The following is an 18,795-nucleotide window of genomic DNA, read 5'->3' as shown; positions in this document are numbered from 1 at the left end:
CAGTCTGGTTCAGAATCTTTTGCTGGTGCAGAGCCTGGATATTCTGAGAGAGATAGACTGATGCTGAGTGTCTGGAACAAGTGTGAATAGAGAGGGAAAGGACAATGTGTACCACATGGAAGTGGGGGGGAGGGTGGGGGGGGAGTTGTGGGGGGGGGGGGAGAGTGGGGGAGGGGGGAGAGTGGGGGGGGGGAGAGAGTGGGGGGGGAGAGTGGGGGAGGGGGGAGAGTGGGGGGGGGGGGAGAGAGTGGGGGGGGGGGGGAGGAGGGGGGGAGAGTGGTGGGGGAGAGTGGTGGGGGGGGAAGAGTGGTGGGGGGGAGGGGGGGGAGAGTGGTGGGGGGGGGAGTGGTGGGGGGGAGGGGGGGAGAGTGGGGGGGGAGAGGGGAGGGGGGAGGGTGGGTCTGGGAGCTGGACGGGGGAATCATTACTGCACAGTCCGATCCCACGCTGGAAAGACTGAGGCGAAAGGGGAAGCAGTTTTCTGATCAGGAGTTTATTGCTTTCAGCAGCCAAGGGCTGCAATCAACAAGAGATCACAGAACACCCCCACCCCCCCCTTCGTACATTAGTGCAAATCAAACACAGGGAGAGGAACCAGAATGAGAAGCAATTCTCTGGCCCCTTGCGTATTAACAACCAAAATATACAGACATAAAACAGCCAGGGCGGCAACGATTAACATTCTTCTCAAATATCCCACACTCCCAACACAGTAATCCAGATCCTCACTCTCACAGCGAGACTCCCTCACGCAAGGCGCAGGGGATTTTGAGTTTGGGGGGGTGGTGGGGGGGGACGGGATTTTACACGGCTGATTGGTCAGCCATCAGAGATTGCGCAATATATTCCAGTCATATAACACATACAGTCCGTTAGTCTGGCTCAGCAAAGCAAAGGCTGCCTCCCCCCCCCCCACCGACCAACATCCCACAATGTATCAGCGCCCTACCTGAGACACTGGGAAGGACGATCCGATTCGTAAACACATTCTCCCAATCTTCACCCCAGCACCACCCAGTGAAAACAATCCCCACCCAACAGGTTAAGCAATTCAAGTCGAGTTAATTTAGACAATAAATTATACAGAAGGTTAATTCCTGGTTAATGTCCACAATCAGCAAAGCGCAGGGCAGGGTGACAGGGGGGGGGAAAACGTTCAGAGAGGGAGGAAAGCACTCTGGTACAAATTCCCTTGACACCAGAGGCCGAGAGGTCAGTTACTATTTCTTGATAATGTGTGCAACCCCTACCCCCCGATATTCTGAACCTCCGTAGTGGTACTGCTCGGGGAGGAAGTCGAATGCAGGTTGCTGCGAGGCCGATGGTTATCAATGGGGCTGGTGCCGCGAGGGGAGAGACGATATCCCCTCCCGTTCAGTGCAAATCCATCGTTTAGTGTATCGTACCATAAGTGGAGTAGACTGTTCGTACCGGCCTCACTGAGGGGGAGGGACAGGAGGGGACTGGAATTCCCCCGGAGGCTAAAGAGAAACATGGTCCGAGGTGAGGAGTTTATTTCACAGACAGGGAGACAGAGTCACAGACAGAGGGAAGGAGAGGGAGACAGAGTCACAGACAGAGGGAAGGAGAGAGAGACAGAGTCACAGACAGAGGGAAGGAGAGGGAGACAGAGTCACAGACAGAGGGAAGGAGAGGGAGACAGAGTCACAGACAGAGGGAAGGAGAGGGAGACAGAGTCACAGACAGAGGGAAGGAGAGGGAGACAGAGTCACAGACAGAGGGAAGGAGAGGGAGACAGAGTCACAGACAGAGGGAAGGAGAGAGAGACAGAGTCACAGACAGAGGGAAGGAGAGGGAGACAGAGTCACAGACAGAGGGAAGGAGAGAGAGACAGAGTCACAGACAGAGGGAAGGAGAGGGAGACAGAGTCACAGACAGAGGGAAGGAGAGGGAGACAGAGTCACAGACAGAGGGAAGGAGAGGGAGACAGAGTCACAGACAGAGGGAAGGAGAGGGAGACAGAGTCACAGACAGAGGGAAGGAGAGGGAGACAGAAATCAAACAGGTGAGAGGTTGTCCAGTTGATGACTGTAGGTGGTGATACCCCATGAGGGGTGATTGGGGAGGGTGATGTCCTCGTACCCTCCCTCAGAGGCCATTGGTGTTGGCCGGGACACCGGTGATGAGACGAGCCATACCACCGTGAACCTGTGCCTGGAGGGGCCCGTACTCCACCTGCTCCCCATCCACAGTCAGGATGCCGTGGGGGGACAGGGGCTCCAGGCGGAACGCCAGGGCTGGCACACAGAACAGGTGGGGGCATTCCAGGGAGAAGTGGGTGCCCTTCTCCATGGCCAGGAAGAGTCGCAGGAGGGCGCGGCGGGAGATGCCCGCTCGCACGTAGCACAGGTGCAGACAGTGTTCAGAGAAGCGGGCGAAGGGGGCAGCCATCAGGTCTGCCCCCAGGTGGGTCTGGTAAATAGCCAACACCAGAACAAAGTCCCCCTCCACCGTCTCCCAGTGAGGGGGCACTGGCTGCTCCAGGGGGGGTAGGAGAGTGTCCTCAGGCAGTCCTGAGCTCTCCCCCGAGGGGGTCCTGCACCCAGCATCACCCCCAGCCTCCTGGGACTCGCCCTCGGGCCTGGGGTGAGGCTCCCTCCCCTCTCCCTCCTCCTCCTCCCCCGGCAGCGAGGGGCCCTCGAAGGAGAAGTTCTCGCACGCCAAGAAGGGGGAGGGCGAGTCGGGCGCCCCGCTCCACAGGCCCGTCTCGGAGAGGGCGCGGCCCAGGGGGCGGTGAGGGGCGGCTGGGGGGGCGTCGGCGGAGGTGGTGACACTGCGGCACAGCAGGCGCTTGGCGCGGAAGGCGGTGGGCAGGTAGGAGAGGCGCCCTCGGTAACGGCGCAGCGAGGCCAGGCACATCAGCGTGCCCACGGAGAAGCGGGCAGCACCCACACTGCGATATCTCTCACTCTCTATGTCCACGTCCGCCACAAAGCCCCAGGCCACACTCAGGAAGGAGAAGTGACGTCTCCCCGAAACCGTGGTAACCGACACCAAATCCATCGGAGACGTCAAACCCCGACACAGCAACAGGGTACAGTTCACCAGTAACTCCTCACCCATCGCCATCCCGTACCTACAGGGGGGTGGCGGGGGGGCGAAAAACGGGAGAGGAAGAAAGAGAGAGAGAGATAGACACAAGTCAGGAGTGTGATGGAATACTCTCCACTTGCCTGGATGAGTGCAGCTCCCAACAACACTCGAGAAGCTCAACACCATCCAGGACAAAGCAGCCCCCGCTCGATCGACACACTAACCCCCACCCTCAACATTCACTCCCTCCACCACCGACACACAGAGGCAGCCGTGTGTACCATCTACAAGATGCACTGCAGCGACTCACCAAGGCTCCTTCCACAGCACCTTCCAAACCCGCCACCTCTACCACCTAGAAGGACAAGGGCAGCAGACACATGGGGAACACCACCACCTGCAAGCTCCCCCTCCGAGCCCCACACACACCATCCTGACTTGGAAATATATCGGCCGTTCCTTCACTGTCACTGGGTCAAAATCCTGGAACTCCCTCCCTAACAGCACTGTGGGTGTACCTACACCACACGGGACTGACTGATGTCCAATAACAATCCTGGAGCCCCCTCCCTAACAGCACTGTGGGTGTACCTACACCACACAGACTGACTGATGTCCAATAACAATCCTGGAGCCCCCTCCCTAACAGCACTGTGGGTATGTGTGAGGGAGCGTGCACCCAAATGGCACTGATGGCCCACACAGGGAGGGGGGCTGGCAGGCACCCCAGCGCACCCGAGAAGGGGGGGTGGTGTGGTGTGGGAGCCCCAGCGCCCAAGAAGCAGGGGGAGTGCACGGGGTAGCGTGCAGGGCAGAGAGGGGGAGCGAGAGCACATGTGTACAAACGCAAGAACACAGTCCATTCGGCCCTTCAAGCCTGCCCTGCTGTTCCACCTCATCATGGCTGATCTACACTGGCCGCTGCTCCTTTTCTCTGCCACTCCTCCCCAACCTCCTCCTGGTTCCCAGTTGATGATTCCCACATTACCAGTACCTACCCTGCATTGTGATTAATGGCAGCAGCCACGGCATTCCCAGATCCTGCAGGGAGAATCCCCACTGGCATCTCAATCGCTTTCTCCCAATCCGGACGTTCCATCAACCCATTAATAACCTGTACAGATAAACAACAATTCATAACATCATCCTGTCCCTGTCCTGGGAGTGTTTGATGGGGACAGTGTAGAGGGAGCTTTACTCTGTATCTAACCCCGTGCTGTACCTGTCCTGGGAGTGTTTGATGGGGGGACAGTGTAGAGGGAGCTTTACTCTGTATCTAACCCCATGCTGTACCTGTCCTGGGAGTGTTTGATGGGGGGGACAGTGTAGAGGGAGCTTTACCCTGTATCTAACCCTGCGCTGTACCTGTCCTGGGAGTGTTTGATGGGGGACAGTATAGAGGGAGCTTTACTCTGTATCTAACACCGTGCTGTACCTGTCCTGGGAGTGTTTGATGGGGGGACAGTGTAGAGGGAGCTTTACTCTGTATCTAACCCCGTGCTGTACCTGTCCTGGGAGTGTTTGATGGGGGGACAGTGTAGAGGGAGCTTTACTCTGTATCTAACACCGTGCTGTACCTGTCCTGGGAGTGTTTGATGGGGGACAGTGTAGAGGGAGCTTTACTCTGTATCTAACCCCGTGCTGTTCCTGTCCTGGGAGTGTTTGATGGGGGGACAGTGTAGAGGGAGCTTTACTCTGTATCTAACCCCGTGCTGTCCCTGTCCTGGGAGTGTTTGATGGGGGGACAGTGTAGAGGGAGCTTTACTCTGTATCTAACTCCGTGCTGTCCCTGTCCTGGGAGTGTTTGATGGGGGGACAGTGTAGAGGGAGCTTTACTCTGTATCTAACCCCGTGCTGTACCTGTCCTGGGAGTGTTTGATGGGGGGACAGTGTAGAGGGAGCTTTACTCTGTATCTAACCCCGTGCTGTCCCTGTCCTGGGAGTGTTTGATGGGGGGACAGTGTAGAGGGAGCTTTACTCTGTATCTAACCCCGTGCTGTACCTGTCCTGGGAGTGTTTGATGGGGACAGTGTAGAGGGAGCTTTACTCTGTATCTAACCCCGTGCTGTACCTGTCCTGGGAGTGTTTGATGGGGAACAGTGTAGAGGGAGCTTTACTCTGTATCTAACCCCGTGCTGTACCTGTCCTGGGAGTGTTTGATGGGGACAGTGTAGAGGGCGATTTTGTACGTGCTTACCTCGTACAGAAGTCCATCCCCAGAGACGATGACAATTCCATCCCACTCGCACAGTTCAATGCTCTGAATGAGTTCCCGAGCGTGGTTCTGATATTCTTTGGGAGACAGGGAATGCTGATGAAGACTGAATGAATTCCATTCACATTGAGACAAACAGACATCCTCAAACATTACAGGAAGATGCCATTCAGTCCCTCGTTTCCTCTGCTGGCCCTGTGATCCCCTCAATCCCCCCCTCCACCCCCCTTCTCTCTGTAAATCTTTCCCTATTGAGTATTTCTCCAGTTGCCCCTTTGGAAAGTTCCTGTTGAATCAGCTTCCACCGTCCTTTCAGGCAGCGCCTTCCAGATCACAACAACTCGCTGTGTTCACAATAAACATTCCCTCATCTCCCCCCCTCCTCACCCCCTCTGGTTCTTTTCCCGATCGCCTTCAATCTGTGTCCCCCTCTGGTCCCCGACCCTCCTGTCGCTGGGAACAGTTTCTCCTTATCACAAACCCCCTTCCCCGATTTGGAACGACTCGATTCAATCTCCCCCTTAACCTTCCCTGCTCAAGGGAGAATGACACCACCCCGCAGCCTCCCCATCTGTCTTGGTGGGAACTGAAATCCCTTGCGTAGTGGGATGTGGGGTAAAGGGCGGGCGGTTTACACTCAGTTCTTTATTGGGGAGGGGGTTTCCCCTCAGGATGGAGGGGGCTGAGAGTTGGGGGTGACCTCATTGAAGCAACATTATTAGGCAGCTGTGAGGGCTTGGAAAAATGGGATTGAGGGAAGCGGCGAACTCCTTGTCCCTCTAGTTTGGGGCCGGGATTGAAGATAGGAAAACACACGAGACAATTAGATATTATTCTGCTGGAGGAGTTTAAAAACTCACTTCCAGAAGTGATAAGAACTCAGGTTGAGGAACAGAAAGTTAAAACAGTGAAAAGAGCTGCAGAGATGGCAGATGAACACTCATTGGTGCACCAATGGAAATCTAGCTTCCGTCAACAATAAAAAGCGGGAGAGAGGCAAGTCCTTCAAGTAGATCACACCAGGAACAGTTTATCACGTGTGAAAAACAAAACCTAACAGGGTGTAAAAGAGGTGGGAGACCTCAGCATTTTCACTGTGATAAGATGGGACACACAAAGTGCTTATATCAGAAAGGCACTGGGAAACAGGACGTGGTAAAAGAGGCTTAAACAATGAGATTAGTTAGTGAAGGAAATCATGTGAGAAGTCGAGGGGGCTGAAGGAGAGTGCGAGTCTTTACAAATAACCTGTTATTCAAGTCTTAAAGATGCCAACAATATCATTGTTGACATTGTTTGCATCTTTAAGACTTGAACAGCAGGTTAGGTGTAAAGATTCGCATTCTAATCAGTAATCTGTAAACTGTCTGTGCTGTTTTTTGCTCTGTCTGAGGCCAGAACTCTCCATTCACCTGACGAAGGGACTAACCCCGAAAGCTTGTGAGTTTACTATCAAATAAATCGGTCGGACTTAAACCTGGTGTTGTCAGACTTTTCACTATGTTTCTAACTGTAAGAAATAAAAAGATTTGTACTCTGTAATCTTGCCCGAGAGAGTGGTGATCTGTGGAACAAATGGAGAGAGGAGTAGTGTTGCCCTGTGTAAGATCAGGCTGGGAAGGCTGGGGGAGTGATAATCGGAGTGATGGGAAAGCTGGCTATTCCAGGAATACAGTTTATCCTTGGAAAAGATACAGCTGGAGGATAGGTGATGCCCACTGTAGAGGAAAAGCCAGAAGAAAATCAGGGAACTGGGGAGTTCAAAGAGGAATAACCTGGAGTTTTTCCAGTGACAAAATCTCACAGCCGTGAGTTAAAAGAGGAAGGGGGGAGAGCAGAGAGGGATGAGGGAGTTGAGGTTTGGTTAGCTGACACACTGTCTGGTGAGAGGGTAAAGGGTAAATACCTCAGGCAGAGGTGTTTCGCTCTGAAAGGTTACTGGAGCTACAACAGAAAGATGAGGCGATAAAGGATTTCTATCACAAAGCTCACATGGAAAACGCTGTTACCTAAGGATAAAATCTTGAGGTGGAAATGGAGACCTTGGTGGATTTGTGCAGATGAGGAATGAGTTAATTCACCAGAATGTGTTACCTTCAGACAGGAAGTAGTGCGGGTCACACACGGATTATCTGTAGGAGATCACCCAGGAAAACTCAGGCTCAGATACAGGAGCTTTTTTATTGGCCTGGATTATATAGAGATATGATTGAACTTTGATGTACCTGTCACGGTAGGAAAGGTACCTTCAAAACCAATTCCCACATTTGAAGAACTTTATACACGGGTTAAAATTGTGTAAAACCCTAAAACCAAAAGTGGGAAGCAGTATTTCTGAACAGTATCAGGTTTCCAGAGGCAATTTCATTACAGAAGAATCAAGGCACAAGAAGTTGTGAAGGAGTTAGTTCCTTTACCCGTTAAACATAGGAGCAGAATGAGGCCGCTCTGCCCATCTGCTCCACCTGATATTTTTCTCATCCCCATTCTCCTGCCTTTTCCCCATAACCCCTGATCCCCTTATTAATCAGGAACCTATCTATCTCTGTCTTAAAGACACTCAGTGACCCGGCCTCCACAGCCTCCTCTGCGGCAAAGAGTTCCACACATTCCCCACTCTCTGGCTGAAGAAATTCCTCCTCATCTCTGTTTTAAAGGATTGTCCCTTTACCCTGAGGTTGTGCCCCTCTGGTTCGAGTTTTTCCTACTTGTGGAAACATCCTCTCCACATCCACTCTATCCAGGCCTCGCAGTATCCTGTAAGTTTCAATAAGATCCCCCCCTGCATTCCTTCTACATCCAATGATTACAGACACAGAGTCCCCAACCGTTCCTCATACGACAAGCTCTTCATTCCAGGGATCATTCTTGTGAATCTCCTCTGGACCCTTTCCAAGGCCGGCGCATCCTTCCTTAGATAAGGGGCCCAGAACTGTTTACAATATTCCAAACGGGGTCTGACCAGAGCCTTATATCCCTGCTCTTGTATTCTAGCCCTCTCGATATGAATGTTAACATTGTATTTACCTTCCTAACTGCCAACTGAACCAGCATGTTAACCTTAAGAGAATCTTGAACAATGATTCCCAAGTCCCTTTGTGTTTCTGATTTCCTGAGCATTTCCTCCTTCAGAAAATAGCCTACGCCTCCATTCCTCTTTCCAAAGTCCATAACCTCACACTTTTCCACATTGTGTTTCGTCTGCAATTTCTCTGCCCGCTCTCCTAACCTGTCCAAGTCCTTCTGCAGCCCCCCTGCTTCCCCAATACTATCTGTCCCTCTACATATCTTTACATCATCTGCAAACTTAGCAACAGTGCCTTCAGTTCCTTCCTCCTAATCGTTAATGTATATTGTGAAAAGTTGTGCTTCCAGCACTGATCCCTGAGGCACACCACTCGTCACCGGCTGCCATCCTTAGAAAAACCCCTTTATCCCCACTCTCTGCCTCCTGCCAGGCAGCCAATCCTCTATCCACACCGGGATCTTACCCTTAACACCATGGGCACTTATTTAACCTTATCCTCTGTGGCACCTTGTCAAAGGCCTTCTGGAAATCTAAATAAATCACGTCCACTGGTTCTCCTTTATTTAACTTCCTTGTTATCTCCTCAAAGAACTGATTTGTCAGACATGCCCTCCCCTTGACGGAGCCGTGTTGTCTCAGTCCTACTTTATCACTCACTTCCAAACACTCTGCAGTCTCATCTTTAATAAAGGATAGTTTAATAATGAATTACCCAGGGAGATTCACTCAGACCACATTTACTGCCAAATTATTTAAGGAGGTCATGGATAGCTTGGGATCAGACACCGGATGCGTTACCATCCTGAATCCCAGGGAGCATTAGAAAGGTGACATCAGACCCTAATGACCACGTTGGGGGCTTATTCCCAGGATTACTCAACTGATTGGGATGAATGTATCCCATTTATTTGCTACTGGAGACGCTCCCAATGAATCAACTCAGCTCACTCCACCTGAGTTGACATTCAGACATGAAGTGAGAGGATCTTTAAAATTAATGAAGGAAAAGTTGGGAGGTCAGAGATCTCACAGCTGGGGGATGTACGTGAGGTGAGAGAAAGATTAAACAGAGTGGGTGAATTAGTCAGACAACATTCGAAGGTGGCCCAGCACCTAATGAAGCAAGTAAGAAATCTAAAGTTCATAAGTTTGCCCGTTGGGGATGAGGTATTGGTGCTGTTACCCTGGCTCTAGTGGTTCCTATCAGATTGAGAGGTTAAGGCAGGCGAATTATTTGGTAAAGATGACAGATAGGGAGAAAAATCTTCGGGTATGTCACGTGAACATGCTATAACAGTACTCTGTCAGGGAGTCTCACAACACCAGGTTAAATCGATAGCACAAGTCACTGGCTTTTGGCTTTTGCTACCAAATAACCCTGTTGGACTTTAACCTGGTGTTGTGAGACTTCTTACTGTGTTTACCCCAGTCCAACACCGGCATCTCCACATCAGGGGAAGGGAACCGGAGAAATCGGTATTAGTTACTGCCACTCAGAGTCAGGAATCCAATCCAGATGAGTTGGATTTTGATGTGCCTCAGAATACAAGTTTATTCATTAATCACAAGTAAGGTTTACATTAACGCTGCAATGAAGTGACTGTGAAATTCCTCAAGTTGCCGCAGCCCTGCGCCGGTTCAGGTCAATCCACCCTAACCAGCACGTCTTTCAGAATGTGGGAGGAAACTGGAGCACCCCGAGGAAACCCACGCAGACACGGGGAGAATGTGCAGACTCTACACAGACAGTGAGCCAAGCCGGGAATCGAACCCGGGTTCCTGGCACTGTGAGGCAGCAGTGCTAACCACTACAAATAAACTGAATAATGAAGAAATCCTTAAGGAATGGAATAGGGTAGTGAGCTATCTGTCCCAGGAACAGAGAGCTGAACTGACTTGTTATAGTGCAGAGGAGCTGTGTAGAAATAGAATGGGGAGGACTAATGATGTAATACTTGAGTTTGATGTAGGGAATGCTGTTCCAATAAAACAACACCCCTATCAGCTTAATCCTCCCAGAGCAGCAGGAAGTGGAAGCCATGCTACAAGAAGGCATTACAGAGCTGAGTCAAGGCGAGTGGAGTTTGCCGATCATCCTGGTTCACAAACGGGATGTTACTCAACAATTCTGCGTAGATTATCAGAAGGTTAATGCTGTGACTAACCTGACCTGCCAATTCCAAGGCGAGAGGATTGTGTGGGAAAAGTAGGAGAAGCCAACCACATCACCAAGTTGGACTTACTCTGAGGTTATTGGCGATTACCTTTGTTGGAGAGAGCTAAAGGAGTTTCTGCCTCTGTAAGCCCAAACGGGCGATATCAATTTAACACAGGATGGAAAACCACACCAGCTACTTTTCAAAGGCTTGTAAACACAGTTCTTGCCGGATTGGCTAAGTGCGCTGTTTACAGAGATGACTGACTGATCTTTAGCCATTCATGGAAAGATCACACGGAGCATTTGACAGAGCTTTTTGAGAGACTACAGAAGGCAAAAACAAAATGTGCGGAGGCGCGAGTGACATTCTCAGGACAAAACATTGGATACAGACAGACAACACCAAGAAACGTGAAGACTAAGACCATCGAGGAATTTCCAAGACCATCCTCGAAGGAGGAAGTGCTACGATTTTTAGAACTGAGTGAATTCTACAGGAAATTTGTACAAATGTTTGTAGTGTAGCGGCACTGTTGACAGACGTGTTAAAAAAGAACATGAAATTTCAGTGGACAGAACAATGCCAGGAGGTATTGGAGAATTTGGAAGCAGTTTTAACCACCAAATTATGTGAAACCCTTTAAAGTTGCCATCAATACCAGTGATGTAAGGCTTGGAGCTGAGTTATTACAGGAGGGTGATTCTGGAATTTAAAGGCCAGTTATCTTTCAAAAAAAAACTCAATATCCAGTCGAGAAAATATTCCACAATTGAAAAGCAGCTACTGAGTTTCGGAACAGCCTCACAGCGTTTTAATATTTATGTTACAAATAATGCATCAGAGACGATTGTGTACACCGATCACAATCCTTTAACATTCCTGGAAAAACTCAGGGACAAGAATGCCAGACTATTTTCTTGGAATCTTATGTTACAGCATTTAATTTATGATTGTGCACATTGTGGGTTGTGGAAATGTTATTGCAGATGCTGTATCCCGAATTTAAAAGAAAAAAAATGAAGCCCATCCGTTCACGGTGGTGGTTTATTTTCTTTACGTGGGGGGTGGGGGGAGTGTGAAGTTATTGTGTTATAAAACAATGGTAAAAACGCTAAGAGCAGAAAGCATTGCATGGTCTGTTTAAACTAAAACAGTAGTGTTTTCTCTGCACTGAAGGTGCATGCAGTACACAGAGTGAAATATTGTGTCGCGAGGCTAGGCAGTCGTGTTGCCGAGGTAACAGAGCGCACTTATAGTTTTTTAACCAATCAGTTTAAACTGGGCATTGGAATAGCAGCAGCCTATCAGATTTGAATTTGATGTTTTGATAACCTGTAACCCAATCCTATCGTGGGGATATTTGGTATGTCATTGGGGGTATAAAAGCCAGCTCCCAGCTCCAAACTGCCAGACAGTCACTCCCTCTGCCAGAAACTGCTACAGTTCACAGCTAGAGAGAGAGAGAGAGAGACACAGCTAGCAACTGTCTGCCACATTTACGTCTTAAAAGAAATCCTCATCTCAATTGTAAAGATACCAACAGAAGATAGCAAAAACAGAAGATAAACTAGAAAGAAGATCCTGTAAGACCATAGGACATAGGAGCAGAATTAGGCCACCCGGCCCATCTGCTCCGCCATTCAATCATGGCTGATATTTTTCTCATCCCCATTCTCCTGCCTTTTCCCCATAGCCCCTGATCCTCTTATTAATCAGGAACCGATCTATCTCTGTCTTAAAGACACTCAGTGACCCGGCCTCCACAGCCTCCTCTGCGGCAAAGAGTTCCACAGATTCCCCACTCTCTGGCTGAAGAAATTCCTCCTCATCTCTGTTTTAAAGGATCGTCCCTTTAGCCTGAGGTTGTGCCCCTCTGGTTCGAGTTTTTCCTACTAGTGGAAACGTCCTCTCCACGTCCACTCTATCCAGGCCTCGCAGTAAGTTTTGATAAGGTCCCCCCTCATCCTTCTAAACTCCAATGATTACAGACCCAGAGTCCTCAACCGTTCCTCATACAAGCTCTTCATTCCAGGGATCATTCTTGTGAACCTCCTCTGGACCCTTTCCAAGGCCAGCATGTCCTTCCTTAGATAAGGGGCCCAGAACTGTTTACAATATTCCAAATGGGGTCTGACCAGAGCCTTATACAGCCTCAGAAGTCCATCCCTGCTCTTGTATTCTAGCCCTCTCCACATGAATGCTAACATTGCATCTACCGACTGAACCTGCACATTAACCTGCGCGTCCCAGAGAGTAACAAACCGGTTTGTGATTTAGAGAGTGACTAGAAATTCTTTCTTTTCGTTACAAAGTGGGAATTATATTGATTTAAACAGCATTCCATTGGAATCATGTTTGTCGGTTTGTTAATAGTTGAGTTAACCTGTTCACTGTTAGATAAATCAAATGTTACTTGTTGCTTTTAGGGAGAGTGTGTCAGGGAGTTATTTTGATTTAAGTACTGAAAGTTGCTAAAGTGCAGATATTCTCACACACTTCTGTCGCTCACGCACGCACACGCGAGCCTGGTCTTTACTACAGCTGTGTGTATAAACTTGAGAAATGATATACTGGCACTGGAGGGGGTGCAGAGGAGATTCACTAGGTTGATTCCGGAGTTGAGAGGGTTGGCTGATAAAGAGAGACTGAGTAGACTGGGGTTATACTCATTGGAATTCAGAAGAGTGAGGGGAGACCATATAGAAACATATAAGATTATGAAGGGAATCGATAAGATAGAAGCAGGGAAGTTGTTTCCACTGGTGGGTGAAACTAGAACTAGGGGGCATAGCCTCAAAATAAGAGGAAGCAGATTTAGGACTGAGTTGAGGAGGAACTTCTTCACACAAAGGGTTGTGAATCTGTGGAATTCCCCCGTCCAGTGAAGCAGTTGAGGGTCCCTCATTGAATGTTTTTAAGGAAGGATAGGTACATTTTTGAACAATAAAGGAATTAAGGGTTATGGTGAGTGGGTGGGTAAGTGGAGCTGAGTCCACAGAAAGATCAGTCGTGATCTTATTGAATGGCGGAGCAGGATCGAGAGGATAGATGGCCCACTCCTGCTCCTAGTTCTTATGTTCCTACAGGTACAAGATTACAGCTGTGTGTAGTAGCAAGCATTGGGATGGATCCTCACACGGGCCTTTTATCCATGAAGATACTGTTTTTTACTCATTAATAAACAGCCAAGGTAGAAATGGCTCAATAAAACCGAACAGATTACACCACACCCTGGGGGACAGTTAGGGTCAATCTGCTCTGTAATCTGACCCAAGGGGGAGCCCAGGGCAGCGCGTAAACCCCAGTCAAGGTGCCTTCCACTGTTCGAGGGCTGTCTTACCTGTACAGATGAGGTTGTAGCTGATATTCGCCTCCAGGATCATGGGAAGAATGTGCTTTTCACAGTAGCTCATAGCCAGGGAACGTCCACTGCGAGGGTTCACAAACAACAGGAGTCTGCGGGGTTTGGGAAGAAGGCTTGCGGTGATTGCTACACAGAGAGAGACAGACACAATCTGTTAAAACCCACATCAACCAGTGATGGTTCCCTCACCACCCTCTCACCCTCACCCACAGAGTGAGAGACTCCCGTCTCCCTCACTACCCTCACCCACAGCGAGTGAGAGACTCCCGTCTCCCTCACTACCCTCACCCACAGTGAGTGAGAGACTCCCGTCTCCCTCACTACCCTCACCCACAGCGAGTGAGGGACTCCCGTCTCCCTCACTACCCTCACCCACAGCAAGTGAGAGACTCCCGTCTCCCTCACTACCCTCACCCACAGCGAGTGAGAGACTCCCGTCTCCCTCACTACCCTCACCCACAGCGAGTGAGAGACTCCCGTCTCCCTCACTACCTTCACCCACAGCGAGTGAGAGACTCCCGTCTCCCTCACTACCCTCACCCACAGAGTGAGAGACTCCCGTCTCCCTCACTACCTTCACCCACAGCGAGTGAGAGACTCCCGTCTCCCTCACTACCTTCACCCACAGCGAGTGAGAGACTCCCGTCTCCCTCACTACCCTCACCCACAGTGAGTGAGAGACTCCCGTCTCCCTCACTACCCTCACCCAGACAGAGTGAGAGACTCCCGTCTCCCTCACTACCCTCACCCAGACAGAGTGAGAGACTCCCGTCTCCCTCACTACCCTCACCCAGACAGAGTGAGAGACTCCCGTCTCCCTCACTACCCTCACCCACAGTGAGTGAGAGACTCCCGTCTCCCTCACTACCCTCACACAGACAGAGTGAGAGACTCCCGTCTCCCTCACTACCCTCACCCACAGTGAGTGAGAGACTCCCGTCTCCCTCACTACCCTCACACAGACAGAGTGAGAGACTCCCGTCTCCCTCACTACCCTCACCCACAGCGAGTGAGAGACTCCCGTCTCCCTCACTACCTTCACCCACAGCGAGTGAGAGACTCCCGTCTCCCTCACTACCCTCACCCACAGCGAGTGAGAGACTCCTGTCTCCCTCACTACCCTCACCCACAGAGAGTGAGAGACTCCCGTCTCCCTCACTACCCTCGCCCACAGAGAGTGAGAGACTCCCGTCTCCCTCACTACCCTCACCCACAGAGAGTGAGAGACTCCTGTCTCCCTCACTACCCTCACCCACAGCGAGTGAGAGACTCCCGTCTCCCTCACTACCCTCACCCAGACAGAGTGAGAGACTCCCGTCTCCCTCACTACCCTCACCCACAGAGTGAGAGACTCCCGTCTCCCTCACTACCCTCACCCACAGCGAGTGAGAGACTCCCGTCTCCCTCACTACCCTCACCCACAGAGAGTGAGAGACTCCCGTCTCCCTCACTACCCTCACCCACAGCGAGTGAGAGACTCCCAACACCCTCACTACCCTCACCCGCAGCGAGAGACTCCCGTCTCCCTCACTATCCTCACCCACAGCGAGTGAGAGACTCCCGTCTCCCTCACTACCCTCACCCACAGTGAGTGAGAGACTCCCGTCTCCCTCACTACCCTCACCCACAGAGTGAGAGACTCCCGTCTCCCTCACTACCCTCACCCACAGAGTGAGAGACTCCCGTCTCCCTCACTACCCTCACCCACAGCGAGTGAGAGACTCCCGTCTCCCTCACTACCCTCACCCACAGAGTGAGAGACTCCCGTCTCCCTCACTACCCTCACCCACAGCGAGTGAGAGACTCCCGTCTCCCTCACTACCCTCGCCCACAGAGTGAGAGACTCCCGTCTCCCTCACTACCCTCACCCACAGCGAGTGAGAGACTCCCGTCTCCCTCACTACCCTCACCCACAGCGAATGAGAGACTCCCGTCTCCCTCACTACCCTCACCCACAGCGAGAGACTCCCGTCTCCCTCACTACCCTCACCCACAGGTAAAGAGTGGCTCCGTCTCCCTCACCTGCAGTGCTCAGGTAGCTCCCGTCCCCCTCGCCAGGTAGCTGAATGCCGAGCAGAAGGCACTTGATTGCGGTGGCCCACCTCTCCGCCACGGCCTGGTTCTCCTGCCGGCTGGGTGCACTGTCCACTCGGAAGGTCTTGACCAGTCTCTGTCGGCCCCGCGCACTGCCCATCACCTTGCGTTTCCGGGGCGGATAGCAGTAGAGGGCGAAGTGGGCCGCCATCTCCTCCTCCTCCGGCACCCCCTCTCCACCCCCCACCTCCCTCGGCTGCCCTCCCCCAGCTGCCCGGGCAAGCGGCCGGCACTCCAGCACGTGGCGCAGTGGCAGTACCAGCCGCCGGTCATCCTCCGGCCGGGGGCTCAGCCTCTGGACGTGCAGCTCGCCCCGGGTCAGCGTCAGGGCGTAGCGGGCTGCCCGGGTACCCGCCGCCCCAAACTCCCCGTGCAGGACCACCTCCGAGGCGGCCTCCATCGGGCGGCGGGGCCCGGGGCCCACCTCCAGTTAGCGTCCCCGCTCCCCTTTGACCCTGGAAAGGAGGGTCAAAGGTCACAGTGGGCTATCAGCCAACACTCTGGGCTCTGGGGGTGGCACAAGGGGGGTACTTTAAGTGACAAAGTCACCCCCAGTGCAGGCCTACAGCTTGCAGGTGGTAAATGAGGCCGGGGAGGGGGGTAGAAGCTGCCTTCAGGGCTGCCCAGGCCAAGAGGCAATCTCCATGGGACACAGTCCACCTCCCAAAGGCGGAAGTGGCAGCCGGCTCCTGATTGACAGCAGCCCCGACCAATCAGCGCCTCCCGCCTCTCACCACCTACTCAATCAGAAGGCCGGGGGCGGGCCCAGCCCTAAAACTTCCTCTAAACCATTAACTTATTTCATTTCCTCCGCGGCACCACCTTCCCCAGACCCTCCTAATCAACATTCAACCCAGGCTTCAATTCTTTAGCAGCCCCGGGATGGTTTTGGCGGAAGGGGAGAGCACCGTTGCCATGGGAGCAATGGAGGGCGGGCCAAGAGAGGCCATCTTTGAGACGGGCCGTGTGATTATTTGGGGGAAGGGACGGACCGCCGCCGCCATCTTTGTGATTGGCATCTGCCGGAGGTTCACCCGCCTCGGCCATCTTTGTGATGGGCATCTGCCAGAAGGAGGATCACCCGCCTCGGCCATCTTTGTGATGGGCATCTGCCGGAAGGAGGATCACCCGCCTCGGCCATCTTTGTGATGGGCATCTGCCGGAAGGAGGTTCACCCGCCTCCGCCATCTTTGTGATGGACATCTGCCGGAAGGAGAGTCACCTGCCTCAGCCATCTTTGCTGGTGGCATCAGGCCACCAGCTCCCTGGCCGCCGCCATCTTTGGACAATTCTCCCCATTGAGCCACGCTGGATCTCCACCATGATTGTTGGGGGCAATAATTCCCCGCAACTCCGCGTTGGCCCCGCGCCATCTTTGTTAGGGGCAGATCCACCCTCGAGCCACGTTGGTCGATTCCATCTTTGTTGGGGCTTGTCCTCTCGTCAAACCATTCTTACCTCCACCATACTTGTTTGGGGCAGATCTTCGTGTCAAGCCGGGTTGTAGCCGCCATCTTTGTTGGGGGCAATCCATAATGATCTCCTATTGCACATTGGGATAAATTTGGAGGTGTAGGTGGAGGGAGTCAAATTGGACAAAACGTCGTGTATTTCATGTTTTAATGGGGATAAGGTCGTTTATTCTTTCAACCTCCAACATATTGCCCATTTTATTTGTCTCCCTTGGTGACTGAGGCCATTCTGCCCCTCTAATCCATTGCACAGGGACAATAAGAGGCCATTCAGCTACTGTAACATGTTGCATGGGGATAGGAGGTGGCCATTCAACAGCCTGTTGCACAGGAAGGGAAGAAGGTCAATTCTGGTTGCCACATTACAGGAAGGATGTGGAGGCTTTGGAGAGGGTGTAGAAGAGGTTTACCAGGATGCTGCCTGGATTCGAGGGTATGAGTTTTAAGGAGGGGCTGGATAAGCTAGGGTTGTTTCATCTAGAGCACCTTAGGTTGAGGGGAGACCTGATAGAAATCTAAAAGATCATGAGAAGCATAGAATGAGTTGACAAAATCCTTTTCCCAGAGTTGAAATGTCTAATACTAGGGGATATGTACTTACAGCGAGAGGGGGAAAATTCAAAGGAGATGTGAGGGGCAAGTTTTTTTCAGAGAGTGCTAGACATCTGGATCACACTGCCAGGGGTGGTGGTGGAGGCAGATACAATAAGGGGGTTTTAGATAAACACATGAATATGCAGAAATAGAGGAATAATGAGCAAGGGCAGGCAGAAGGAATTAGTTTCATTTGGCGTCATGTTTACCACAACATTGTGGGCTGAAGGGCCTGTTCCTGTACTGTTCTATGAAGAGGAGTCATACACATCTGAAAGGTCAATTTTCTTCCTCTCTCCACAAATGGTGCAAGACCCGCTGAGATTTTACAGAGTTTTCTCTTTTACTTTCTGATGCCATCATTCAGAGCATATTGCTTTTACTCTGGACCAATGCTTTGCATCGTAGAATCCCTACAGTGCAGAAGGAGCTACAACTCTCACCAAGTTTTACAGATGCACCATAGAAAGCATTCTTTCTGCTTGTATCACAGCTTGGTCTGGGCTCCTGCTTTGCCCAAGACCACACAAGGAACTACAAAATGTTGTGAATGTAGCCCAATCCATCATGCAAACCAGCCTGCCATCCATTGACTCTGTCTACACTTCCTGATGCCTTGGCAAAGCAGCCAGCAGAATGAAGGACCCCACGTACCCCGGACATTCTCTCTTCCACCTTCTTCCGTCGGGAAAAAGATACAAAAGTCTGAGGTCATGTACCAACTGACTCAAGAACAGCTTCTTCCCTGCTGCTGTCACACATTTGAATGGACCTACCTTGCAATAAGTTGATCTTTCTCTACACCCTAGCTATGA

At 51.6% G+C, this 18,795-nt stretch overlaps 1 protein-coding gene across 1 annotated transcript; it reads right to left on the bottom strand.

Annotated features, from left to right (window-relative positions):
* Positions 1-1,576: 1,576 nt before the first annotated feature.
* Positions 1,577-16,592, bottom strand: LOC145339369 (sphingosine kinase 2-like). The gene is made up of 5 exons (XM_080183812.1): positions 15,843-16,592; positions 13,797-13,946; positions 5,252-5,346; positions 4,053-4,168; positions 1,577-3,097 (listed from the first exon to the last, which is right to left on the bottom strand). The coding sequence occupies exons 1-5, from the start codon at positions 16,312-16,314 to the stop codon at positions 2,110-2,112; spliced, it is 1,821 nt and encodes a 606-aa protein (XP_080039938.1). The 5' UTR covers positions 16,315-16,592; the 3' UTR covers positions 1,577-2,109.
* Positions 16,593-18,795: the final 2,203 nt, after the last annotated feature.

This window comes from Carcharhinus amblyrhynchos, unplaced genomic scaffold, assembly GCF_965287045.1.
Source record: "Carcharhinus amblyrhynchos unplaced genomic scaffold, sCarAmb.v2.hapA scaffold_432, whole genome shotgun sequence".
Taxonomy (NCBI): Eukaryota; Metazoa; Chordata; class Chondrichthyes; order Carcharhiniformes; family Carcharhinidae; genus Carcharhinus; species Carcharhinus amblyrhynchos.
Note: the sequence above shows the minus strand (reverse complement) of the source record. Positions and strands in the feature narration are given on the sequence as shown.

Excerpts from the sequence above, each read along its gene's own strand:
- LOC145339369 (XM_080183812.1), bottom strand. The coding sequence starts at position 16,314 with ATGGAGGCCGCCTCGGAGGTGGTCCTGCACGGGGAGTTTGGGGCGGCG. Across the intron at positions 5,347-13,796 it reads CTACAACCTCATCTGTACAG|AATATCAGAACCACGCTCGG; the intron begins GTAAGACAGCCC and ends TGTCTCCCAAAG. Across the intron at positions 3,098-4,052 it reads GCCATTAATCACAATGCAGG|GTACGGGATGGCGATGGGTG; the intron begins GTAGGTACTGGT and ends ACCCCCCTGTAG.